We start from the raw sequence: 25,857 nt of genomic DNA, 5'->3' as shown, positions 1-25,857 counted from the left end.
GCTGAGCCAGCGCTTCCTCGTCGTAATTTTTAACTACCTGTTATAAAATTTATGGGTGGGTTTGTAAAAGAAACGAGGTCCCTGCATCTGGCCTAGGGAACAGCTTTGCTTACTGCGGAGGAAGTTTGGGGAAGGCATGAGGTATCCCCGCTCGGTCAGGGTTGAGGCACACAGCTATTGAGATTCCCATGCCAGCTTGATTCGGGACCAAGTGGAGAGCTGCTGGCCTTCAAATCTCCGGCCGGTGGGGAGAGTGACCTGGCTGCAACCCCCTCCCCCGGCAAATAGTCTCTATAGGGGAATTTATTCTGGACTCACCTTCAAAATTAGGGGTCTGGGAAAACAGGCTGCTAGAAATTTTAGCACAGAAGATGGAATTCGGGGCAGTAAAATGTCATTTTTTCAGGCCTCAGTAGTACATCCCAGCTGCACAGACAGTGAATCAGAAAATTTTTCTGAGAAAGGCAGGTAGGTGTGGGCAACGTGACAGGATCCAAAAGGCTTACTGCCTTGCACCCCTCCCCCAGAAGATGAAGTAGAGACCAAGATCTTGGGCTTTAATTTGATTTTTAATTGTAAAAAGATTTCAAGGAAGCCACCATTTGAACTAGAAAGTGAGAAGACCTGATACTAGGGATGGTCTTGGGGGAAAATGTCATTCTCTCTAAGAAAGGAACCCAGGGGATGAGGGTCGTTTTGAGGGTCCTAGAAGTTGCCCCCAATTCTCACCTTTCCTGCTGCACTGCAGGATTGCCCAGTGTGGGTCTAGCCCCCTAGGTTCTTCAGATCACTCCAGGTCAGGTTTGGTTGGGTGGTTGCCAGTGGTCTTCGACTACTGTTCCTGTCTAGGGTGGAGTGGGGGTTTTCAGGGGTACCCCATAGAGAGGATGTTGCTCTCTTCCTTAAAAAAAAAAAAAAAAAAGTAGGCGTAGGGAATCACCCCTTTCAATCCTTGCAACTCACCAGCCATCACTGCCCCAAGGCCACAAGTCTTTGCAAAGCTTTGAATTCCCCCTGATGCAACCTTAATGCCCCCATTTATTAAGGACAATATTTAAAACTCGGCAAGCCAGGAGAGGCAGCCGGCCCTCGGTGCTTGAAGCTTTCTTTCGTCTGGGCGTCTGCCCTCAGCTCTATCCGCGTTCCTGCAGCAGCCGGGCCCTGGGGAGTAGGCGGTGGGTGGGGGTAGGGGTGGAGTGGGGGTCCAGGGATGCTCCCTCTATGAGAGAATTGGGTAAACATGGCGACCGCGGCGCCCATTTGCACACGCTACACAAATGCATCGCATTCCCGGTTGTTTGCAGAAAATTTACAGCTGAGTAATAAAAGTTTACGATCGACTCACAAGTTGGATTGGCCACAAGAAGTCATGTGGATTCCATCCATGAACGTGAACTTTTTATTGTGGTTTGTCCGTTCCGAGCGCTCCGCAGAACAGTCCTCCCTGTAAGAGCCTAACCATTGCCAGGGAAACCTGCGCTGGGCGCTCCCATCATTAGCAGTATTTTTTTAAATTAATCTGATTAATAATTATTTTACCCCCCTTTTAATTTTTTTTCCTCCCAGGTGGAGTTGCCGAAGCTGGGGGCAGCTGGGAGGGTGAAGATGGGAGGGGAGAGACAGAAGTTGAGAGCATCTCTCTCTCTCTCTCCCTTCCCGACCCTCTGGCCCCCAAGGGGCAGGAGGAATGCAGGAGCTGGAGTTGAGCTAGGGAGCTGCAGAAGCCTCCGCCCCTCCCCTCTCCCAGGCTCTTCCTCCTGTCCCCTTCTTGCAATTCTCCTTAATTTTATTTGGCTTTTTGATGATTATCATTTTTATTTTTGAATTTATATAAAGTATATGTGTGTGTGTGGAGCTAAGACAGGCTCGGCAGCGGCACAGAATGAGGGAAGACGAGACAGAGTGGGAGAGAGAGGCAGAGAGAGAGGGAGAGAGGGAGAGTGACAGCAGCGCTCGGTAAGTGTTTCCTTATTGGTTCAAATATGTAACTAATGGTCCGTAGCTGGGTGGCGGTTTCAAGATAAGGACAGCAGCGGCTTGTCTTGGTTAGAGAGGAGAGAGGGCTGGCAAGAGGGTGGGCGCGTGGGTAATTATGGGGAGGAAAAGTGTGGGGGGCAGAAATGGGGTTAAACTGAAATACTGGTAACTGGTTCTTGGGCGATTGTGTTGTCCTGATGTCACTGGGTGCCAAAATTGGGGGTGGGGGGCAAAGGGACAACACCTGTGGTGCTCAAGCCGGCGGTCGAGGACGCCAGCTCTCTGATGCCCACTGTGTCAGTACCTGTTTATTATAGATCTTCGGCCTCTCGGCTAATGGAACTGGGTCGGAGGGGAACTGGAAGCTCAGACTCCAGGCAGGAAAGAGAACCTAGAGGCTGTGCCCATTGCCCCCTAAGCAAAGTCAGCCCCCCAACCCCCAAACAAACTTTTCAGCGCCCCCTCCCTGTCTGGCATCCCCCTCCCTCCCAGAGAGCGCGACTGCTAGAACTCACACATGCGCACTGTGGGCCCAGGGCCGGGCCGCCGAGCAGGAAGCCGGCGCAGCTAGGCGGGCGGCTGGGCCTGTTAATTGGCAATTAGGGGGGAGGCTGGTGGCTGGTGCGCGTCAGCCGAGAGGAGAGCGTCTGCCCACCCTCTACTCCCGCCCCAACTCGGGCGGATGGAAGGGTGGGAGGTGCCCTGCGTTGGGTGGAGGGTGGAGGGTGGGGGTGGGGGATGCAGTACTCAAAAGCCATCTTGTGTTCGGAGAAAAGAGGCCTACCGGCTTTTCCTTCCCAGGTCCTGCGCCCCTTACCCCCAACCGCGGCCATCCCAATTGGGATGCCTGATGGACCGGGATGCCCGCCCGCCACGCCTGGCTGCTCTGGGCTCGGACCTGCCTCGCCTGGGGCGGAGATGGGAATGGGGAAGGCTCTAGGCTGGGCGGGGACAGGCCCAGTCCTCCAGGCAGGGTATCCTAGGTGCTGTGGAGGCAGTGAGGATTCCGGGGGCTGCTGGCTCAAGGGGTAGGAGCGTCAGCCTCGGGCGGCGGGAGGGTCCTGGGGACTCGATATCTCTAATAATTGGTGCTAATGGTCTGTTGTATAGTCTTAACCCGACGCATATGGTTTCATAACACAGTGGCTTAATTTCTTCCAAATGTACATGGCCCTGAATGTGTTGCAGTTTGATATATGACCCCGCCCTGCTGCCCGGCCTGGGTCCGAGGCTCCAAGGCGGCCCCTATAAGTGTGAATTTCTGTTTATAAAGGGCGACGCACACGCAAACGCCTACATACCCAGGCAGACACACCCGGAGGCGGGGAGGGGGACACATATTCCAGTCGAGGTCGGAGAGAGTCTGGAGGCCAGACTCACCTTCAGTCTAAGCCAAGACACCCCCCTACCCCCACCCTCTCCCAGAGGCGCGACTGGGATTCTGCGCCAAGCCCCAGTGGGGGAGGGGATCGCTCTACGATTTCCTGTTCAAACCCTGAACCGTCGCCTGCGGGGGGGTGGGGGGATGGCAGTGGATGAAGAAGAAACCCGTTTTTATCAAATTCTTAAAAATACAGTTTGCATTCAGATCAAACCGCTTGGGCCCGAGCTGACGGTGAATTTTTTCTCCCCCCCCGCCCACAATCCCCTTCCCTTCCTTTTCTGCCCCCCCAAAATTCCCCTTTCCCAGCCAACATAAAGGCCTCTGAGGTATTCTCCCGGGGGAAGAAATGGCATTTTCTCTCCCCCTCCCCCACCCACCCCCCCAGTAGGACTTGTGTGTCGGCAGAGGCGTCTGACGAGGGGCTAATTTCGCGTTCCTTGTTTACGATCGAGAAAAGCGCTTGGCTCTCCCCAAATGGGCCCAGCCCGCCGCCTGCTCCGGCTGCCGCGCGCTCTACGGCCGCTCGGGCACTGCCCGGGGGCTGACGCCCCGGGAATCCAGCCTGCCGCAGGTCGGGACCCGGAGTCTGTGGGACCTGAAAAGGGCAAAGGGAGTGCGGAGGGACACTGGAGGGCCCGGGAGGCCCGAAAATGGGAGCCTTTCTCCTCGCGTAATGTGGGAACCGCCGACCGGGTGAGGCCTCTATTTCTCTTTCGCCTGTATTTTTTCTGCTCCTGCCCCTGTCGATGGCCGCTGATGGGGGGAACACAAGTGTCCTTTGTTCGCCCCCGAAAGAAAACCTTTTCCAGAGAAGGCCATTCAGGCCAGTGGAGATTTACCTGGAATATTAGAAGGACCCCCCTCCCACCCGAGGGGCGGGCCTGGGCGAGGCTGGGGTATTTCTCTTAATCCTAGAACGACCTCATTGAGGGTTTGGAGAGTGAGATTTGGGGGTGCTAGAGTTCGAGGTTGGCCGCTTAACAGCATCATCCTGAGGTGTCTTAATTATATAATACTTTAATTGATTTTCTGGCCCTTCCTGGCTAGAACACTGCAGGCCCCCCTTATCCTGTGCCGTTCACCCCAGACCTATCCTCACAAGACAGAGGCAAGTAGAGAAAGCATGGCAGCAGCTACTGGCCCTCCGTTTTCATTTTCCACTCCGTTCAAGGGATAAACTAGACCCCAGTGGACTCCAACACCAACTTTCTGCTTCCCAGTTACTTTCGATTTTCTTTCCCTTCTCCTTCTTTCTCTCCCTCTCTGGCATTCAAACAGAAGCACGAGAGGAGCCACCAGTGGCAATCCTCAGCTTCCTTGCAGGCCACATTCCCTGCTGATGTGGTCCTTACTGCAGGAGAGCCCTTCTGTGATTATCTAATAATAGCCAGGGTGGCTGAGAATAGAATCTGGCTCAAGGACTCCACACACCCGTGGCAGAGACACTGAATCTGTGGGTCAGGGCCTGGCAATGTTCCTTGGAGCCTCCCCCTCTGAGTCCACTCTTTGGGTACCCTTAGGCCTGCCTGCCCCCCTTACAGGGGTCTTTGTCAGCCCTGCCATCCACTGTATTTCATGTGCCAGTTCCTAAGGAGAAATGGGCAGAGTAAACCCTTTCTCTCACTGGTCGTACAGTTGTGATTCCGACAGAGAATGTGACCTTGTTTGGAGAAGGCGACCTTGTTGGTTTGGCTGTTGTGTTCTGAAACCAGGCTTGGGAGTGTTATTATTTTTATATACAGGCTCAAATGTACAGACTCAGGCTTATGCATGAATATATACAGACTCATGTTTCCTTGGTGGTTAATTGTGTTACCATGCCTATATTCGCTCAAACACCGTTTTATGTGCATGCAAAATTTTGTTAGCCCTCACTAGAGGAGAAGGGGCTCATGGAGGCACCAGACCAAGGCCCTCTGTGCATGCTCTGCTGGAAATATGTGTGCACTGGAATCGGAGTATGCGGGTTCCAGTAACCAATGGATGCCATAAAGGCTTTCTCAGACTTTACTGCTTCCGTTGCCCGAGCAGCTGGACTAGGGAAATACTAAATCCCTTCTGCTTTCTCTCCATGGCTCCTGTCAAACTCTCCCAACTTAGAAAGTATTTTACAAGGGGGAACCCAGTTGTCTTGAAATTGAGTTCTGTGGGACTCCTCACAGCGTGGTGGGCCTGTGAACAGTTCTGAGCCGTCAGGACCCTGGTGCTGGAAGCCTCACTGGCGCAATGAAGGGATCAGCGTGGTTAATAAGGCCTCTGGACCTTAAGCTGGCTGCTGGCCAGGGTGCTTGGAGAAGCTGTTTGAAAAGGCAAGCCAGAAAGGGTAGGGGTGCAGTGAATATCTGTTTCTCCCACTGCTTGCCCCAGCCAACCACTCACCCTGCCCCAGCTGGATTTGCCTGCATCCGTGGCAGCAGATTGGGAGTTCTCTAAGGTCCCCCAAATACCCAGATCTGGTTACTGGCTGAACTGTGTTTTAATCCTCGCTGCTATCTGAGCCAGGGCAATACCTGATCAGGGAGAAGGCTGGTTCAGGTAGCACAGGAGAGGATGCTAGGCCTGTGGGCCTGGATCACTGAGTATGGGCGACCGAGGCTGAGAATTAATGGGCCTCCTTTGCCAGCCTTTCTCCCTTCCAGAGGCACAAAAAGACAGAGCAGAGGGGAAATACCAATGTCGGTGGAAAACCCCATAAAAGAAAACAGGGACCAGAGTAGGGCTGGAGGGGTTTTCTGCCACTCTCTAGGTGATCGGGTTTCTCCTAAGACTCTTGTCCAGACAGGCTGCGCCAAGAGGTGTGCAGCTTTCTTCCACCTTCCTTCCGCCCTTCACAGAGGGCAGCCTCAGGCTTTCTGGGCCTTGGTCACCCCAGGCGCTGGGGTGACATTACCCCAGGACTGTTCCCTTGCCCAGCCCACCGCCTCTGCCACGGCGCCGCGGCCGCTCCTGTTTATTGTGTCTGTGAGTTGTTTACTTGTTTTGTCTGCTGCCACCCTGCGACAGAAACCCGCCAAACCAGCGAACTCACCCAGGAGAACAAAGTGCAGCGCAATCCCCGAACTCCCTCCCCTTTCCAGCAACCCCCTCCTGCCCTCACTAGCTCCTGCATTCTCTCTTTTGGAGGGGAGGAAGCAGAAATCGTCTTAAAACAGGGCAGCTGTTTATAGGGTCAGGGGAATTATGGGGACACCATAAACCTCCGGGTGTCCCTGTGGTGGAGAGTCTTCCCAGCAGCCCTCCCCTTGCCTAGGCTTTTCTTCCTTCCCCTGGTAACCACTTGGTTAAGGGGGCCACACTCACAGAGAAAATTGAGCCCACCCCCCCTCAACCCAGTCCCCCACTACCCCACTCCTTTCTGCAGGAGTTTCCCTGAGACACGAGTTGTTGGGTTTTAAATCAGGGTAATGCTGATGGATTCATAAAGCTAGATATAGCATGTCATTCTCCTCCCACACTCCCCTCTCCTCAGCCCCCCAAACTTGCAGTGAATTTAAGCAAATCCTACAAAATGAAATTGCCCCTTTGCTAAAGATCCTATATGTCTCCAATCCCGCCTCCTGCCAGGTGTAGAGTCGGATAGGCAGCTGTTTGCCTTTAAATGTGCTCCTGCCTATCAAATTTAAAAGAGTATCATTGAAGTAAGTAATATCTTCATTTCTGAAATTAATTTTCCCCTCCCAGTCTCTCTCTTTTTGCCAGCACAGATTAAATGGTTCTTTCACATCTACAAACAATAAAGGATAAAATTATTTATAGGGAAATGAGGATGTTGTTTTATTGTTGGCATATTGTTCCAGAACATAACAACATTTTATTTTCAAGCAGGAGAAGTTAGACCATGGGGAGGAAAGTGGGGGAAGGAACAAGAACGTGAAGGGAGGGCAGGAACCCACACACAAAATTCCTGCCATGTATAACTGGCAGGACATTTACAATTTCTGTATGACAACTCACTGTGACATCATAAATATGGAGTTCGTGAATTTTATAATTCTCGTGAAATTCCCAAACGGGTCCAAGCAATATGCTTCATGTGGAGGGGTACAAAAGAAGCCAGAAGGCTGGAGATCCTTTGACCCAGCACAGAGCCCCACACCCCCTATTGCAGCTTCTTCCTCATGTGACATCCTCTTGAGGCCCTATTCAGGGCACTGAAAATAATCTGGATATTCTGGATTTTAATCTTTCTCCTAGGCCAAACAGGGTCACTTGCTTTGCCCCCCTCAAGTGTCCTTAGGCATCTAAGCTCTCTCGCCATTCCCAGCTCACAGAGAGTTGTGTCCCCAGGTTCTCCCTAAGCCCCCTCCTCAGCTGATACTCAGCTGCTTGGAATAGAGGTGGGAGGCTTGGATGCCAGGCCCCAAAAAGCCAGAAATGATTTTTTCCAGATGGAACCGGAAGGGGGCTCAGGCTGAGCGTGTTGGGGTAGAGATGTTTGGGACTTATTTTACGTTTTAACCTTAAGTCAGAGAAGTGAATTGAGAAGCCAAACAATTGCCGATGTGAGAGTTTGTGTCTGCTGATGGTACAGCAATAAGTGAAGTGCTGGTAAGGAAAGGTCAGGCAGAAATCTGGAAAGAAAGAGGACGGAGAGAAAATGTGACATGAGTCAGCGGAGCCCCTCCACATACCTTTCTTCTCTGTTTAATTGCAATAAAGCAAGAGCAGCGCGGGTAGGCTCTCAGCCTCTCCTTAGCTCAAAAGAGGAGTCGCCAGTGCAGGCCTCCTAGGTGTTTGGGGGCAGTTCTCAGCAGTTTGACATGCCCCATCTGGCCTCTTCCTCCTTTCCCCCTCCCTGCTGACCCCCAGCTCCCTTCAACTGGCCAGCCTGGGCCCTGTCCCCAAAATATAAGCACCCCCAAATGGGATCCATTTTCGTGTTAGGTGTGTCAAATTTCACTTTTCTCCATGCCTAAACTTTGAAAGGAGGAGTGTTCCTTTTAGGAATGTGGTGTGGGGGGGGCAGGGGCAGGTATGTGCTCAGACAGCTTCCCCATCATGTATCTATGGGAAACTGCAAGCCCCTTAGGTGAGCCATGCTTTGGTGTTTCCAAGCAGCATTCCCTGCATTCAGGGTCTCTGGCAGACCAGGAGGCTCTCTTTGCGATCCGATCCTTTGACTAGGAGTTCCATGGAGATCAAAGGAGCTTATTTACACACAAAACACCAGGCATTTGGAGTAGAATTTATTTTTTTTTAATTTCTAAATTAAAAATTCAAATCCTAGACCAGTCGGGCCAACTGAGCAGTCGCTCTAGAACAGCAAAGCCTTAACCAATAGTGTGATTGTGAGGGGAGCTGAGTAATTATCGAAACTCGGCTTTCTCCGTAAGAGGGATTTTAGCCCTCGCCCAGTGGCACAAAAGGGGCCAGCGGGGCAAGCGCTCTTCTCTAGCTCGGGAAAGTGAGAATTGGGGATGATGGGGGCAGGGTCGGGCAGCTGCGGTCGCGTCCAGGCAGCTGAGCACCCAGGCCAAGCGCTGAGGCTGAGCACTGAGTCCTGCGGCTCCAGTGAGTGGGTCCCTGAGCAGCCTCCGGAGGCACGGAGCTGTAGTTGCGGCGCGTCAACCAGGAATGGAGTATGTGTATCTGTGTGCGAGGCTGGGTGAGTCACAAACATCCGCGAAGAGTTGAGGGATCTGGGGAGAGAGAGGAGATCCAGAGGACACAACTAAGGAGGACCTCTGGAAAATATTGTCCACAAATAAAAATTCCAGATCTCATCCCACTCACTTCAAATATCCCCCCCCCAAGACATTAATATATTTCCCAGAGCTGAGTGGGGAAAAGCCAGCAAGGTGAGGCCTGCCCATGAACCTCTCCAGGCTGGGTCCAGTCCCACCCACCCTTCCCCAGTTCAGAGCTCACAGGCCCCCCAGCCTTTCCCTGGCCTAAAGTAAGGCTGAAATGGGAGCTTTCAACTTGCTCAGGGAAATCCCCAAGTGCCCAGGCTGCAATGCCACCCTTATCCTTGGGGACTCCAGGCCAGTGACTCTACTCCACTCAGGTCCAAGGCGCAGGCAGTAAATTTCTCTCCTATAATTAGCACTATCAAAAGCATGTGTTTTGCGTGCAGGAGGACTGGAGAAGCAAGTGGCAACTTTCCCCTTATATTCTTTTTCTGTGTTTTTTAAATTCTGTTTTTGAATCCGCTAATTAAAGCTCCTCCGAAAGTGAAAATCTGCTGTTGACACCAAGCCCCTTCCGAATGCTTGATTCGGGAGGCCAAGGGGCCAGAGCAGGAGCAAGGAGACCTTCCAGCCTGATGGGGTTGGGGGGTAGTGTTTTCTGATTTCTCTAGGCTCGTTTTATAGAAACAAAGAACAAGTTCTCTCCCCTCCTTCCCAAGACTTGTGCATATTTACAGAGCACAACTGCAGTTTTAATAAAACATCTGTTCTTGCTTCTGCTGATGAGTTTCCATAATTGTTTTCAGACAAATTTAACAGGAAAATATAAATATATTTAGAAAAATCTAAGTACCAGCTTTCTCCCTATTGACAGCCCTTCTTTCGCCAAAAAATAAAATTAGCATGAAATGGGAAAAGGAAAATATAATCCAATGTAGGGAAGATCGGGTTCATCTGTCTGCTCTCCCCACTTGGAGTGAATCCTTTCAGCAAATTTCAGTGCATAATTAAAGATCTAACTGAAAGAAGAGGGCTTCTTTCCTCGGGATCAAAAGGTAATGTAGGGGGAGTGTGCTGAAAATTAATTTTGCCAAAAGTCTTTAAGCAGTGGAAGAATTTATTTGTATTTGTTTCCCCTTCTCTCCCCCTTCCAGCATTTCTGCCTTTTTCACCCAGCAGCTGGTTTCTGTTCATTATAAATCGGCGAGACCTTTCAGTCTCTGCCCTCTGTTTAGGGACGTCATAAAACACTTAACTTTCCGGGACTGAGGCTCACATTCTGCCTCTCAGGTCACCAGCCCCCCTCAGCCCACTGCCTTTAGGCCCCAATAGAGAATCTCCCCAACTTTGGGGCCCTTTTCTCTCCAGACATGGTAGAGGAGGGGCTCAAGGAAACCTAGGCATCCTCGCTCGGAGGCTGTAGTCCATACTGCCCCAAAAGCCCCTTCTTCCTTCCAAGGTCCTTCCCTCCCCCACCTAGCCATAAAAGAAATTTTTAAATACATAGAAAATCAACACTTATTGAAAGCGAAACCTCATTAAGACATCCTATCTTCCATCATTCAATTTGTTGTACATTGCAACAATTTAATATCTTGAAGGAAATATCACTGACATGATTTATCCCTCTAGCAATCTCTCTCTCTCTCTCTCTCTCTGAAATGGGGGGGGCAAGGATTTACTCTCTCTTCCCGCTTCTTCTACTTGTTACACCACTGCCCTCAGGGCAGAAAGGAGGCTGGGAACTCTGAGAGAGGCTGCTTGTGTCCAAGGGTGCACCGACTTGTTCCCTAGCTCATCCCTCAGAGTACTCCCGCTGCTGTCTCTCCCCCACCTCTTGCCCTCCAGGGGGCCTGAAGCCTCAGCCAGCTGTTGGAAACCTCTGCTCAGGCATGCCATGAATTTGAGGACAGCTGGATTCTAGGGCAAAAAGCAACTCACATTGGTGTCTATGTTTGTGTACCTGCCAAGTCACCCCAAAATGAGATAACTCATCTCAAACATTTTTTCTTCATTTAAAAATCCTCTACCCTTTCCCCTTCATTTCCTTGGGGAGAAGAAAGTGTGGTCTTCGAAGAGGAACCTTTATAATTATAGGAGTCTTTCCCCAACCCTTCCAAATACCAACAAATTTCCATCCTTTCTGGAGGATTGGGGCTGTATTTCTAAAAACCAACACAAATTGTCTGGCAGGAAGACTCTTCAACCTCCTAACGAGGCTCATGTATTAACTAACATGTTTTCTCCACCAGCTCCTGCACACTGTCTGCTTTTGGGTTCAAAACTTTATTTTTTTCCCCCTAGTGACACTCCAGGGAAACCTTAACGTTACAGAAGATGAATAAACGAGTTTTTTCCCAGCGTAGTCCCGTTTATGGCTTTATTGCTACCCATTGATTACTCCGCTTTGTTACACAGAAGGAAAAGATCATAAAATCCAGCGACATCCGGGTTCTTGGGTTCTTGTTATAGCCAGTCCCCCCCCACCCACCCAAAAATGGTGGGGGAAAATATGAGCTTTCACTGCTCCCTGCGCACTCCCCATCACCCCTCTTTGTCAACTCAAAGCATTTTCAGCCTATATCACGATATCAAATTAAGTTTGGACTAATCAGGAGAAAACCCCCATCTGCACACTTTGCGCTGCTTCAGTTCGTTACTGCGGCTCCCTCACAAGCCTCGGATTTAGCTGCCTTTTCATAACAGTCTCTTCCTTCCCCCCCACCCAAGGTGGGAAAAAATGGGGGTTGAGGCTGTTGGGAGGCCCATCCCCACCAGGGGTAACGGGCACTTGGGCTAGCTAGAGCTCCCTAGAACCCCTTTCTGAATTCTTCAAGCCACATAGCTCAGGTCCAGGGGTGCCTCCACTGGCAGTGCCCTGAGTCTGGAGGGGGCAGGGGGCTTCTGACCCTTGCAGGGGCTTGAGCCTGCAGGAAGCTAACTGTCCATCAGAGCCCCAGCAGCCTTCTCATTCTGGCTGGATCCTATGTGAATTAACCCACCGGCCCTCTCTGGCTCCAAATCATAAATTCTCACCAACATAAACAGGAGTTGATGTCTCTAGAAAGATTCTCAGAGTTTTCGTTCTTCTCCCTTTCTCTCTCTCTCTCTCTGTCTCTCTCCACTCCGGTTCCACCTCCCTACATTTTGCTTCTTTTTCTCCCTTTTCTATTGGATTTTTATACATTTTCCCTTTTAGGTAAAAATGCTGGAAGAGTTTTCCCAAAAGAGGGGTCCTGAGGAGGAGGCAGAAGGGGGCCAGGAGGCAGAGGAGAGCAGATGCATGGCCCCTTTGCCCACTTAAGCTCTGCCACTGTACCCTGAAGTTTTACCCCTTTAGACCTAGCTCTTCCCCACATCCCTCCTGCATTCAAGAGTCTCAGCCACACTCTACTTACTCAGGGGAACAGGTTCAAGGAAATTTCTTTCTACTTTTGATTGTTTTAATTATTGGAGACAAAAGTACTAGTTTAGTGATGGGACTCACTCCATGAACCATCAAACCAGGATTTCCTGCAGGATTTCTGGGGACCTCCTACTGAGCTGGGAGGGAGTTCCTCCCATGGAGAAATCAGGATGTAATTTTAGAAGGGGACAGATATAAAAGATGAAACCAGATTGAAAATACAGGGATTTCTCTAGCCCTGGTTCTGGCCACAACACAGCAAAGTTAGCTGGGGCTGAGAGCTTTCCCGGGAGCACAGCTCTCGTTCCCTGAGTCCCAAGGCCCTGCTCAGGGACATGCACCCCTTCTTCACCACCAAACCAGTTCCCTTATATATATATATTTAAAAGAAATCCAAGTCTTACTTTCAAAGCACACACTTAGTCTCAACTAGGGAATCAACAGAAGCAGAAGCGATTTTTTTCCCCCTTCTTGACATCTGGCTTGCGATTGGCTGGGAGGGGGTCAGCTGACTTTGTCATTTTGTCTGTCCTGGATTGGAGCCGTCCCTATAACCATCTAGTTCCGAGTACAAACTGGAGACAGAAATAAATATTAAAGAAATCATAGCCCGACCAGGTAAAGGCAAAGGGATGAATTCCTACTTCACTAACCCTTCCTTATCCTGCCACCTCGCCGGGGGCCAGGACGTCCTCCCCAACGTCGCCCTCAATTCCACCGCCTATGATCCAGTGAGGCATTTCTCGACCTATGGAGCGGCCGTTGCCCAGAACCGGATCTACTCGACTCCCTTTTATTCGCCACAGGAGAATGTCGTGTTCAGTTCCAGCCGGGGGCCGTATGACTATGGATCTAATTCCTTTTACCAGGAGAAAGACATGCTCTCAAACTGCAGACAAAACACCTTAGGACATAACACACAGACCTCAATCGCTCAGGATTTTAGTTCTGAGCAGGGCAGGACTGCGCCCCAGGACCAGAAAGCCAGTATCCAGATTTACCCCTGGATGCAGCGAATGAATTCGCACAGTGGTGAGTTTTACAGCTCCGAGATATAAATTAAATAAACTGAACTGGCTTTATGACCGGCTTCCCTAGAAGAACGGGCGGAGAGAGTTTTTTATGGCCCCATAAAAACAATCACGCTCGTCTCCTCGCCGAGACAGGGCCCCCTCTTCTGCCCTCTCAGCTAGCCTCCCGCTCTGCTTGCAGGGGCCTGGCCCCCTTGGCCCCTGACGGATTGGAGGGCTCCCAGGCGAGCTGAGGGGGCAGGAACAGGGCAGGGGATAAGGGAGGGAGCAGATGGGGGAGCCCCCCAAAGTGGAGTCAGGCTGAGAAGGGAGGGGGAAAGGAGAGGCAGAAAAGTGGGGAGAAGTTTCCAAGGCGCTAGGATGCTTGGGGAGATGGGAGAGCCCAGTCCTTGAGAAAGGGGGACCTCATCCCCATTATTTGGGATTTTTCAAAAATCAGCTTTTAGACTTGCAGCTTTCTGTTTGCCTTTTGCCCCGCCCCCCAACCCACCCCACACACCTTTCTTTGGGACACACACTTCCCACCTTATGGGAGGTCTGAATGAAGTTGGGGTCCTGGCGGTACCCCCAGTGGGGGTGGGGCAAGGCAAAAGGGAGAAGGCTCGAGCCCTGGGGGGCTGTGAGCTGCTGGCCAGGTTGAGAGGGTGAGGACTTTGCTAGGGAAAATAGTCTGCGGAGGACGCCTTGCTGATTGTTTTTAGTGTGTTTTGTGCCCGGATCTTTAGGGGTCGGCTACGGAGCGGACCGGAGGCGCGGCCGCCAGATCTACTCCCGGTACCAGACCCTGGAACTGGAGAAAGAATTTCACTTCAATCGCTACCTAACGCGGCGCCGGCGCATCGAGATCGCCAACGCGCTCTGCCTGACCGAGCGACAGATCAAAATCTGGTTCCAGAACCGCCGAATGAAGTGGAAAAAAGAATCTAATCTCACGTCCACTCTCTCGGGGGGCGGCGGAGGGGCCACCGCCGACAGCCTGGGCGGAAAAGAGGAAAAGCGGGAAGAAACAGAAGAGGAGAAGCAGAAAGAGTGACCAGGACTGTTCCTGCCACCACTCCCCCTTTCTCCCTCGCTCCCCACCCCAACTCTCCCCTAATCACACACTCTGTATTTATCACTGGCACAACTGATGTGTTTTGAGTCCCTAAAACAAAATTAGGGAGTCGAACGTGGACCTGAAAGTCAGCTCTGGACCCCCTCCCTTACCGCACAACTCTCTTTCACCACGCGCCTCCTCCTCCTCCTCGATCCCTTGCTAGCTCGTTCTCGGCTTGTCTGCAGGTCCCTTTCCCCGCCCAGGCCTTGGGACTCGGTCCCCGAACTCAGACTCTACAGATTGCCCTCCAAGTGAGGACTTGGCTCCCCCCATTCCCGACCCCCGTGCAGAGGGCCGGCTCCCGGGCCTGGGGCCTCTGCTCCCGGGCCTCAGGGCCCAGCCTGGCAGCCGGGGAGGGCCGGAGGCCCAAGGAGGGCACGCCTTGGTCCCACACCGACCCCCAGGGCCTCCCCGCAGTCCCTGCCCAGCCCCTCTGCCCCAGCAAATGCCCAGCCTAGGCAAATTGTATTTAAAGAATCCTGGGGGTCATTATGGCATTTTACAAACTGTGACCGTTTCTGTGTGAATACTTTTAGCTGTATTTGTGGTCTCTGTATTTATATTTATGTTTAGCACCGTCAGTGTTCCTATCCCATTTCAAAAAGGAAAAAAAAAAAAGAGGGAAAATTACAAAAAGAGAGAGAAAAAAAGTGAATGACGTTTGTTTAGCCAGTAGGAGAAAATAAATAAATAAATAAATCCCCTCGTGTTACCCTCCTGTATAAATCCAACCTCTGGATCCGTTCTCGAATATTTAATAAAACTGATATTATTTTTAAAAGTTTATACCGGGAAATCTGTTCATTCGCTCGCCCGCCGGCCTCAGGGTGAGAGCTAGAGCAGGCTCCAAGCGCTCCCGCGCCTCCTCGCCGCCTGCAAGCCCCCAGTCCTCAGCACTGGCCACCCCCGGAGCCAGGCGCCTGGCCCCGGCCTCCTGTCGGTTCTCGCGATCGCACTGACAGGCTGGGAGGCCTCTCTGCGCTCCCTGCGCTGAGCAACACACACACACCCTGCGAAAAAAGGCCGCGTAGGATTTTGTTGCGGGGGGGGGGGGGGAACGGGATCAATCGGCTTGGGCACTAGCCCCACGCAGGCCTTTCTTCCTGCCTGTGGCAGCGGGGGTCCTCAGCGTCCGAACCCCGAGGCGCCCCGAAAGACCAGTGAAGAAGCACTATCCAGGCACCAGGGTCGCCTCCGTCCACTCCCGGGAGTTGGAGGCCGGGGGCGCGGTGAGAGGAAGCCCCAGACCCGCGCCAGGCTGGCTGTTGCGAAACGTGGCGGAGGCGGAGAGCGGAGAGAAAGAGAAGACCGAGGGACTGGAGCCCTGTCGGCAGGCAGGGATTGAGTGATTCAAGGACATCTCGAAAGAGAAAGCCTGGAAACTGAGCTCCGCCTGATCTGGGACTCCTGACGTGGCCGGGACAAAATTCCTCCTTCATTACAGCTCCAGCCGAGCTGGTTCCTGACTCTTCTCTCCTCTAACAGGCAAAGAGGCGGGTGAGGAGTGCAGCCGGACCCTAACTATTTATCAGCCCTGGCCTTCTCTCCCCAAGCCTGGCCAGAGAAACCTGAGTGGGCCTACCGGGAGAGGTGTTGAGGGGGAGTCTCCGGAGGGAAAAAAATCCGCCAGAGTTTTCCAGACCTTTCAATTCCCTCCAGCGCCCCCCACCCCTCTCCTCTAGTCCCTCCACCAGTGAAGAGGGGGCTGTCTCCTTGCAGGGGCGGAGATTTCCTGGGAAGAAGCAGGCAAGAAAGTCTGAGACTTGGGGCTACAGGGGGAAAGGAAGGGTCCGAATGGCTGCAGACACCCTGCGAAGGCTGCCCAGGCGCCTGCCCTGCCCACCCCCAGGTCCGCCTCATTCCTCCTAGTAGCTCAGAAATTGCTCTCCTGGAACTTACGGATTCAGGTCCCTGGAAAGGCTGGCCCAGAGACCTTTTCCCCAAAGGGCACAAAACAGGCCTTTTCCTCTGCCGTGCTCACGTAATATTTGTGGAGGCTTGAATCTCCTTTCTCCATGCCCTCAATATAGACATCTATTTTCTGTCTAAAACCTCTGGCGTAGGTACCACATAAGGATCCCACGCAGGGAGACAGAGCAGTCCTCTAGACCATCGTCTGGCTCTATCCGTGTACACAGACACACTTGAAAATTGCCTTATTGCCACTCTGGGGACTCTAGCATGGTGAGTTCTAGCCAACTCCACCTGGCTCCTCACCTCCAGATCCATCTCTGACGGCCCGCAGCACCCTCAGCCTCATGACCCCCCATCTTGTTCTAACCACTCAGGATCCCTCCTCCTGGGCGTCTTGTGTACCTCTCTAGAGGTGAATTCTACTTTCGCATGATGGGCAAAAGTGGTGGGGCTTTAGGGCGTGCGAGGCAAGGGACTTCTACCTTTGGTTTAGGGAACCTAAGCTAAACTCCATTGGTTCTCCAGTCTGGGCATGGGCCGCCCTACCTAACTAAATCCGTTTTCCTCATTTTCTAAGATTGGAAGACCATGAAGGTTGGGAGAACGGGCTATCCGTTACAAAAAGCACTCTGTGCACAATAAGTGGCACCTCATCTTTCCCAATTTTAAATAGAATTTTAAAAGCTAGCTCAGGGGTTGCCCTAACAGCCAGCTTCTCCTTACAGGGTAGGAAATCCAGCCACCAGAAAGCGAGCGGGCGCTCCAGGATGCAATTCCCCGATATAGGCACCAGGTGTCGCTGTGGGCTTGTTGTCCCGGCTACCCCCAATTCCAAGAACAATTTTTTTTCCTCCCCCCTTCCCTCTCTCTCTCTCTCACTCCCTCTCCCCCTTGGTTGGGCTTTGCCAACATATCGAGATGCGTTTCGCCGGCTTCCATCACTAACCTCCCGGAGGTCATCAAGCCAAATTTATGAGTGGCCGCTTGAATCACGTGACTCTATTTAAGGCTCCCTTATTTGGGAAGAGCGCATAGGATAAAGAAAGAGATATCTCCACCTATAAATTGTGCACTTTGGAGAACAAAAAACCCCTCAACTTCAAAGAGTCACAAATCACCCTTAATCAAAAAGGGTGCAGAAATTTTTTTGGGCCCTCCCCGCCATGAGCTCCTACGTAGCCAATTCATTCTATAAGCAGAGCCCCAATATCCCTGCCTATAACATGCAAACTTGTGGGAACTATGGATCGGCCTCAGAGGTGCAGGCATCCAGGTACTGCTACGGCGGATTGGACTTAAGCATCACTTTCCCACCGCCTGCGCCTTCCAACTCTCTCCACGGGGTAGACATGGCTGCCAACCCCCGGGCTCACCCCGACCGCCCCGCCTGCAGCGCCACGGCCGCTCCGGGACACGCTCTGGGCAGAGACGAAGCGGCTCCTCTGAACCCCGGGATGTACAGTCAGAAGGCGGCTCGCCCGGCGCTGGAGGAGCGAGCTAAGAGCAGTGGGGAGATCAAAGAGGAGCAGGCGCAGACAGGGCAGCCCGCCGGACTGAGCCAGCCACCGGCCCCGCCACAGATTTACCCGTGGATGACCAAACTGCACATGAGCCACGGTAAACTTTAGGACTTCATTTTGCGCGCTCGGGTCCGCCTGGGTTTTATAGGCCATGCGGGGCAAATAAAGAAAAAAAACCTGCGGCCATAAATTTTACGATCCAGGCATCAATGGCTCGTAAAACTGTCCACTAAAAGGCTTAGAGGCTGTGTGCGCCCAAATTTACGACGACATAATTGGATCATAGGAACAAAACGTGTATAAAAGGCAATATTCAATTTTTGGGGGAGAGGGAGGGAGTTAAAAAAATAGAGGGATCTGAAGGGTGAGGCGCGCGGGGCTCCAGAGCGGGGATCCCCCCGCGGCTCCCTCCCTCCCTCCCCTGCGGAGCCGGCTCTGCCGGCGCTCGCGGCTCCGGAGGATTCCAGCGACTCGGGAGGGGCGGGAGGGGGGTCCCCGGTGCTCGGATCTCGAGGGTGCTTATTGTTCGGTCCGAGCCTGGGTCTCCCTCTTCCCCCCAACCCCCCCTCAGCCCCTCCGGCTGCAGAGTGAAGGCTGCGGTGGAAAGTTTCCTGCCTGGGCGGAGGCGCCTCTCCCGGGGTTGGGCTGGGCCGGGCCGGCCCGCCTGCGGCCCGCCGGGCCTGTCTTGCGGCTCTCGCCTCTCTTCCTCCGGCCGCGGGTGGGGGCCTGGGGCTGGAGTGGAAAGGGGGAAAACGCTGCACGCTATTCACCCCTTCCTGGCTTGGGGTGGGGTTTATGTTCCAGAGACAGACGGCAAGCGGTCCCGAACCAGTTACACGCGCTACCAGACTCTGGAACTCGAGAAAGAATTCCACTTTAACCGCTACCTCACTCGCCGCAGGCGCATAGAGATCGCCAACAACTTGTGTCTCAATGAGAGACAGATCAAGATCTGGTTCCAGAACCGCAGGATGAAGTGGAAGAAAGATTCCAAAATGAAAAGCAAAGATGCTCTTTAGAGGCAGCGGGGGAGGCCCGCAGAGAGCGCCCTAGCCGGCTCCGGTCCCTGCGCCTTTCCTTTTCGCCTTTCCTCTCTCTATATTTCGGGGCGGGGGCAGATGCTGGAGCACTGGGCTCCCGGGCCTCATAGACAAAAGCGCTTTTCCTTGGCATTCCGCATCCCCACCGACCCAGGGTTTCCTCGGGGCTGCCCGCGCTGCCCCGTCTCCCCTCAGCTCAGCTCAGCTCCGTACCCGGGGCCCAGGACAAGCTCCGCAAGGCTTCCCCGGAAGGCTGCGGCGTACAGGCTGACGCTGAACGAACCTTGGCCTGGGCCATCTCTCCCGGCTCCCAGCCCCAGCGCGGCCCTCCCGAGTTAAGGTGGACCCGGCCAGCGCCACAGGACCCTCGCCCGACCCTCCAGCTTCTCCCTCTCCTTTGTTCCTGGCTGGGCGGGTTAGGCAGCCGCAGGCTGGCGAGAGTCTGGCCGCAGACTCGGGGTGCTTCCTTGTAGCAACTAAACTAGATTTTCACTTATTAATGATTGGCAGGTCAAAGAAGAACTGAATATCGGCCTAGGGCCCCCTCGGTTGCTCTATGTACTCCAAACCTTATTCCCACAACCGCACCCTCCCAAAACCCGGAAACCTCCCCAGCCTGTGCCTGCTGCATGCCCTCTCAGGCCGGCAGCCCCAGCCTGCTAGCTAGCTCAACTTTTGGGGTTTCCTGACACTGGACCCCAGCAAGTGGTCCTAGAGACCCTTTGCTGTCCCATAGTCCCTGCCACGACTTTCTGTGCCCTCCTGACCCATTGCTATTGTCCAACTATTTATTGACTCTGGGTCCTTCCTGAAACTATATTTTGTCATATCAAATAAAGATGAAGAGAGAACAGGACTAAAGATGCAGTGGCTCCTGTCTGTTTGGGGCATGTATTGGGTAAAATTGCCTAAATGGGCTGTGAGGTGTAGAAGGAGACCTACAACCTTTAAACCTCCCCTTTAAAAAAAATTTTAGCTTCTAGGGGCAGTGTGTAGAGAGAGATGAAATCGAGTTTTTTCCTGACCCTTGGCTCCAAGGAGAGCCTCTGGAGGAAGAGGAGGGCACCTAGGCCTCGGGTACTGGCTTTTCCTGTGCTATGGCTGTTCAAGGCTTCAGGCCTCTGCACTCCATGAGGCCTCTGGACTGGCAGCAGCCCCCACTGTATGCCAAAGCTCCTCTGCAGGGACCAGTGGCTCTGCCACTGTGCTCAGCCTCAGGCCCTTCTGGGCCTCTGAAGATCTTTTCTGGGCGTAAGTGGTCCCTGAGAGGCCTTGCTAGACATAGAGGGAGAGGGACCCATTTGGTCCCAGAAGGGCCGAGAGAGAGAGAGAGAGAGAGAGAGAGAGAGAGAGAGAGAGAGAGAGACAGGGCATTGCTTGGTAAGGGGATGTTGGAAAAGTTGGAGGGGCTGTGCCTCAGTATTTAAGAATCTGGGGACGAGGGAGCAGGGAGGACAATCTGTATCGGGTACCAGCCTGGCAGGAAGTTCAGACTGTTGCCTCCACCTTCTAGGGCCTAGGGCTATGCAGCACAGTTAACTGAGAAAGGAGCTGCATAGACCAGTGCTGGAGTCACGTCTGTTTGCCATCATTTATCTCAGTCTCTGGGATTTTGTGTGGAGGGGAGGATGGATTATTTTGGTGGTGGGGAGGCAGATTATTCAGGTAGTGTTGGAGGCTCAGGTCCTTTTCCAGGCTCCTGGGATGGGCTGGGGGAGGAAGCACTTTGCAGTAGAAACAAATGTGGGAAGGGTCCATAAAACTTTACTGCATTTCCTCTCCCACCTCCCACAATGGGATGATTTCCTGGAGCCAAGCCTAGGCCCCCCACACTGGTGGGGTGGGGGTCTAGAGCTGGGCTAAAGGATTGCACCAGCAGCCAAGAAGAAAGTGGATCAGAGAGGCTCTGGGGAGGGGCAGGGGAATATTTACGATTATTAATGCTGATGCTCCTTGGATTTGTTATAAGGACTAACTTTGCTGCCTCCCACTGCCTAAGCTACCCGTCTGTCCATCATTTTTTAAAAAACCCAAGAGCCCTTCCTCATCCCATGTCTGGCATGTAGGAGGTCTCAGCAAATGTTTACTGAGCAGTGCCCACAGTTACCACCCTTCCCCTTCGCACTGCACTCAGCCAGGTCAGGGCGCCTGCTGTCTCAACTTGCACACGGCAGTCAGCCCAGACCACCACTCGTTCTCTTCCCTTCTCTCCCTCTGAAATAAAATGTGTAATTTTCTTCAGGGAGTTATTTTAATTTTTTCTCCATGCTGAGTAAAACTATTGGGCAAGCAGTGAAGCGTGGAGAAGCACTGGCGTCTCTGGTGGGTAACAGTTAACTAAAAAAGAGGTTGTGGCGCCCACACTCACCCGCTCCAGCCTCCCAGGCTGCCCAGGCCCTCTGCTTCCTCTCCAGGGGACTGGTGCACCACTGTAGGACGAAAACCCAGGGCTTTGCCATGGATAGGGGTTACGTTGGTTAGAGCTGCCAGGTAGGGCACACCAGCCCCACCGTGCACTGACTGCCTCCTCCCGGCAGGGTTTGGGCCTCTCCTTCCCCGGAGGAGCTGAAGGTCTGACTCATTATGGCCAGGCTTGGGTAGACACGGCGTGCCTGCCTGCTCTCCCTGTTCCTGTCACAATCTGCAGGTCTCTCCAGGCCCCAGTCTCGGCTTCTGCGGCGACAGCGGGCAGCAACCAAGCCAGAGGCCTCGGACCTACTCCCCTGATCTGGGAGTGTGTCAGGCCCAGATCCCTGCTTTCTCCCTGAACAAGGGCTTCTGCTATGTGGCCTGGGGTAGTTTCCCCACCAGCCAGCCTCCTAGAACAATCTCCAGGTACCAGGGGTTGGCGTTGCTCTGGGAGAGTTCATGGAGGGGGGCTTCTGGGTTCCAAACGGAGACCATGGAGCCTGCCTCTCCACTTTGCCCTGGAACCCACCCCCTCTGGCAGCAAGAAAGAAGGGGAAGAAGCGTGACTTACCTTCCCGGGGGAGTGGGAAGAGGGGGACACGGCCCACTTGAGCAATTAGAGGAGAGAGGAGGAAAAAATAAGAGGACAAAAATATCAACACGACCTCGAAGGCGACAGGTCCTTATGGAAATAAGTAAGTAAATAAATAAATAAGGATCCACCCTCTCCACCCTACAATGGGGGTGTGGGGGTGGGGCAAAGGAACAGCACGAGGGCTTTTTAGTGTAACTGAGCATTAGAGAAATAGGCATGGCTTCTATGTGAATTTAGGAGTTTGAAACTTTTGGAGGTTATTTATGTGAATGGCCCGAAGGCAAGCCCGTGAGTGGCTCTTGGGGGACCACGTGATGTCATTAAACCAAGTTTTATGGTGTAGGGAGAGCTGACAAACCCACAATATATTTACATCATATATAATCTTAACTGTCCAGCCACGCAGCTGCTGGTGAGGTTTAATGCTAGGACAGAGGGCCTGGCAGTTAGAGGGGATTACGGCGCTGGGAACGATGGTGAGAGAGGTTACATCTTCGCAATTGAATCCCAGGCTAACGCTGTGAGTTAATTCTTTCTCTCTCTCAGACCCTTTCTCCCATTTACCTAACCACCCCCCCTCACTTGATAGAAGGCAGCTCCCACTCATTAAGAGGAGGGGGGAAAAGGCCTTCCCAGGCTGGGGTGGGAGAAGAGAAGAAGCCGAAGAAGCCGCTGGGAAGTAGGAAGATGGGGGAGCTTGTCTACCCAGAGCAGCCCTTCCCTCCCCACTCCTTATTCTCTCTGACTGCAAGTCAACTGGGGTAGAGAGGCCTTGGTTGTTTAGAGTTTTCCCAGGTCTTCCTGACCCCCTTCAGTTGAGAAGAAAGCAAGCGGCAGGACAAGGGTGCTTGGTGTCTGTGCGGGTATGTAAACTCTAGAAACAAGCGCAAAATGCCTCTAGGGCCCCCTGTTCTAGGGAGGGGTGACCAGCCCTTGGCCAGTGGCCCAGAGTCCAGGCAGGGTGGGAAGCTGGGGAGAAAGGGAGGGATGAAGGGTTTTGTGGCTTCTGAGCCCACAGGCTACCGCTGCCTGAACTGGCAGAAGCATCTCAAAGGTGGCTGTTTGAACCCAGAGGTCCCAGAGTGCCCCCTCCCTCCCTCAACACTAGGCTTGGATGTGCAGCTGTCTCAGCCTCCGTAGTCTGGCGTCTTAGTCCGTCTGGAGCCAGTGTGGTTTCATGCTTCCTCCTCTCCCTCTAGCTGCTTCGATCTTCCTGGCATTCCCAGTCCTTGCCTCAGATAAAACTAGGCCCTAGGAGGCCTAGAGGTTCCTGCTGTGAGTAGAGTGTAATTGTGTGTTGAATGGGTGAGGGAGCAGAGGCAATGTCTTTGCTAGGCTGGGAAAGTAAGTCCCCCAACCTTAAGGAGAGAGTTGCCCCCTCCCCCCATGGAGCTAGCAGGGCCCAATCCAAGCACTGCACCCTGGGGTCAATCATCAGGCTAGGGCACCCTTCAGGTTTCTAGGAAGGAGCAGCAGAAGCGTTGGGCATGGGAGGCACGTGTCTTCCACACCTGCGAGTGCTACCCCTCCCTGTGTGTCACTGGGAGCTAAGCCAGGAAAGTGACAACATGTGAATTCAGGCTCCTCTACCGGCCAGCCACGAATAGCCAGGGGTTTGGAAGCAGGGCTGAAGGCCAGTGGACCCATAAGGGCAACTCCTCCAGGCTGAGAGAAAGGGGTGGGGAGCAGAGGGTGTGAGCCAGGTCTGCGCCTTCCAGAAGAGGGGTATGCCTGGGGAGCAGGGGTGTCTGGGCACCTGCTTTGTGGAGACGTGCTGTTGGGGATGGGGACGGAATGCTGTTAGCCTCACTTCTGCTGCCCGAGGGACTGAGGAAGAAGCGAGAAGCAGACAGGGAAGGATAACCCAGGCAGACTCTGGAAGAATAAAGGGGGCACAGAGGCCCCCCAAAATGGGGAGTTTTAGCTGAGCCCCACCCGTCTAGCGGTCTTTCACTTGCATGAGGAGCTCAGGCACCCGACGTGGAGGATTCCCTTGAGGCCATCCCTCAGGGCCTCCATCTCTGGCTAAGATTCAGCCTCCCCCACCCTCCTCCCTGACACCTTTATTTCCCTAGGATCCCAGGGAATTGTCTCCAGCAGCGCATTGGAAAAACTAATTATCAGTTTCCCCCTTCCTCATTACCCGTCCTTCTTGGCTCTTTCCTTCCCTCAAGTCTGTGATTTTGAAGGTTTCTGGAAACTTTCCGAACCAAGCAGCAGGGAGATGGGAGTTTCTCTTGGTCTATAACTTGACTCTTCCCCTCCCTCCAGCCTCCCCAGGGCACTAGGGAGCGAGTGCAGTGGTCTTTAACCGGGAATGTAGCCAGAGCCCAAAACCCACACCCAGGCAAGATTCTACCGCCTGCCCTGACTCCTGGCCAAATCTCAGTCCCATTCCCTTCTTCTCTGTGTAGACTGGCACTCAAGGGTGTTTACAGATTTTAGACAGAGTCTCTTGAGCCCTTTGACGACTTCTTCACCCCCTCTTCTGTTCTTTAGGCTCAGAAGTTCCATTTAAATATCACCTCTCTTCCTGTGATGATTGATCCTCCTTCCCCTCAAATAGTTTGCCTTAGTCAGTTTTCTCCTATTGTGTAAAAACAGTTTCTAGTTCCTCCTGGAAATGGGGCAGACACAAAAGGGGCCTGAAATTCTTGGTCCCCCACCCCCGTCCTTCCCCAACCCGAATTTGGAGTCTCCCTGGAGCGGAGGATGGGCAGGCAATCAGGTGCCAAGCTTTCTAGCCAACGCGGAAAGCTTGTAATCTTGTTCCTAGGTCTTTAACCCTAGGAGAGGTCAAGCAACCAATCCGAAATGCACTAAGCAGAGTCACACCGTCCCCACCAACCAATCAGCAAAAAGTACTTCTGTCTCTGTCTCACTCTTCCCATCTGGCCCTCTTCCTCCCTCCCTCCCTTCCCAGCTCCGCCTTAGCTACTGGGTCTACCCCATCTCAGATTTGGAAGGCTGGAGTGATACTGAGCATATTCTAGCCTCTTCTCTCAGTCCCCAGAACCAGCTCTGAGGAGTCTTTGGCTTGTCTCCTCAGTTTCTAACAAAGTTGTACCTGGGAGTCAATTGCACAAGGATGTGAAGCTGTGGGGGTATCCTCTGGATTATTTCCGCATTTGCCATTGTGATTCTACCCAATTTTCTGAGTGTTGTAGATGTAGGCTCTAAATTAGGCTATAGAGCAAATGCGGATATGAACTTCAGCCCTGAATTCAAATTCTGCCTGTGATAATTCCCCATATACTTATTTTTTACAAGTTTTCATTCTCTTCTGATTTTTGTCAGGGCAAGTGGGGTGATTAGAGGAGAGCCCTTTTGATTTATCTTTCTGGAAATACTCCAGCAGCCATTAGCTTTATCAGACTACCTCAGGCATGGTTAGGTAAGAGAGCAAAAGTGGAGACTTTTTTGAAAGTTGTGCTTGGTACCTTTCGTTGTCAAATAAGTTTGAGCTAGGAAAGGAATGAGCACAGAGAATTGCGACTTTCCTCACTCTCTGTGTTAAATAGTTGATGAATTTGTTTAAACCCCTTCCCCTTCCATTATTTTAACAGGATAAAATAATAGTAATAATAATAATAGACTAAGTGATGATCCAGTGTCCTGGCCAATAGCCATAAAAAAGTACAGCTACTGAAGGTGTGGATTTCAATGTGTGAGTTTACATGGATTAGGCCAAGAACAGGCAATAGGCAAGAAACTATTTCTGAGTAAGAGCATCTGATTGCACAGGGTGTGCACATGTGTGACAGAAACGCTGTGTTTCCTGAATAGTTGCGCTGGGCTCCGAACCAGTTCACTGCTGGGTTCAGACCCAGGCATTCTCCCCCAGCTCCTTCTCCA

The 25,857-nt window shown here is 52.7% G+C and overlaps 3 protein-coding genes across 5 annotated transcripts in view; all 3 read left to right on the top strand.

The window, feature by feature from the left end:
• The window catches only part of HOXC4 (homeobox C4), a 60,388-nt gene that overhangs the window by 20,582 nt on the left and 13,949 nt on the right, over positions 1-25,857 (top strand). Inside the window, exon 1 of one of the 2 annotated variants that reach the window (XM_054238476.2) lies at positions 1,412-1,956. The exons of the other annotated variant lie outside the window; for it this stretch is intronic. The gene's annotated coding sequence lies outside the window, so the exon portion shown is untranslated. Of the gene's footprint in view, positions 1-1,411; positions 1,957-25,857 lie in introns of those variants that run through there. 2 annotated transcript variants of the gene reach the window in all.
• On the top strand, positions 1,412-15,310 carry HOXC6 (homeobox C6). 2 transcript variants are annotated; one of them, XM_078336505.1, is made up of 3 exons: positions 1,412-1,956; positions 13,084-13,429; positions 14,154-15,310. In XM_078336505.1, the coding sequence occupies exons 2-3, from the start codon at positions 13,276-13,278 to the stop codon at positions 14,459-14,461; spliced, it is 462 nt and encodes a 153-aa protein (XP_078192631.1). In that variant the 5' UTR covers positions 1,412-1,956; positions 13,084-13,275; the 3' UTR covers positions 14,462-15,310. The 2 variants fall into 2 exon arrangements, with proteins under 2 accessions (XP_078192631.1, XP_002752511.3); XM_002752465.7 differs by lacking the exon at positions 1,412-1,956 and adding an exon at positions 3,745-4,054.
• HOXC5 (homeobox C5) lies at positions 17,529-19,854 on the top strand. The gene is made up of 2 exons (XM_035256571.3): positions 17,529-18,055; positions 18,763-19,854. The coding sequence occupies exons 1-2, from the start codon at positions 17,602-17,604 to the stop codon at positions 18,975-18,977; spliced, it is 669 nt and encodes a 222-aa protein (XP_035112462.1). The 5' UTR covers positions 17,529-17,601; the 3' UTR covers positions 18,978-19,854.

The sequence above is a fragment of the Callithrix jacchus genome, chromosome 9, assembly GCF_049354715.1.
Source record: "Callithrix jacchus isolate 240 chromosome 9, calJac240_pri, whole genome shotgun sequence".
NCBI classification, from domain to species: Eukaryota; Metazoa; Chordata; class Mammalia; order Primates; family Cebidae; genus Callithrix; species Callithrix jacchus.
Note: the sequence above shows the minus strand (reverse complement) of the source record. Positions and strands in the feature narration are given on the sequence as shown.

Coding starts and splice junctions, on each gene's coding strand:
- HOXC6 (XM_002752465.7), top strand. CDS start 3,836: ATGGGCCCAGCCCGCCGCCTGCTCCGGCTGCCGCGCGCTCTACGGCCG. Junction 4,055..13,083: donor ATGTGGGAACCGCCGACCGG/GTGAGGCCTCTA, acceptor GCCGGGGGCCAG/GACGTCCTCCCCAACGTCGC. Junction 13,430..14,153: donor GCGAATGAATTCGCACAGTG/GTGAGTTTTACA, acceptor CCGGATCTTTAG/GGGTCGGCTACGGAGCGGAC.
- HOXC5 (XM_035256571.3), top strand. CDS start 17,602: ATGAGCTCCTACGTAGCCAATTCATTCTATAAGCAGAGCCCCAATATC. Junction 18,056..18,762: donor CAAACTGCACATGAGCCACG/GTAAACTTTAGG, acceptor TTTATGTTCCAG/AGACAGACGGCAAGCGGTCC.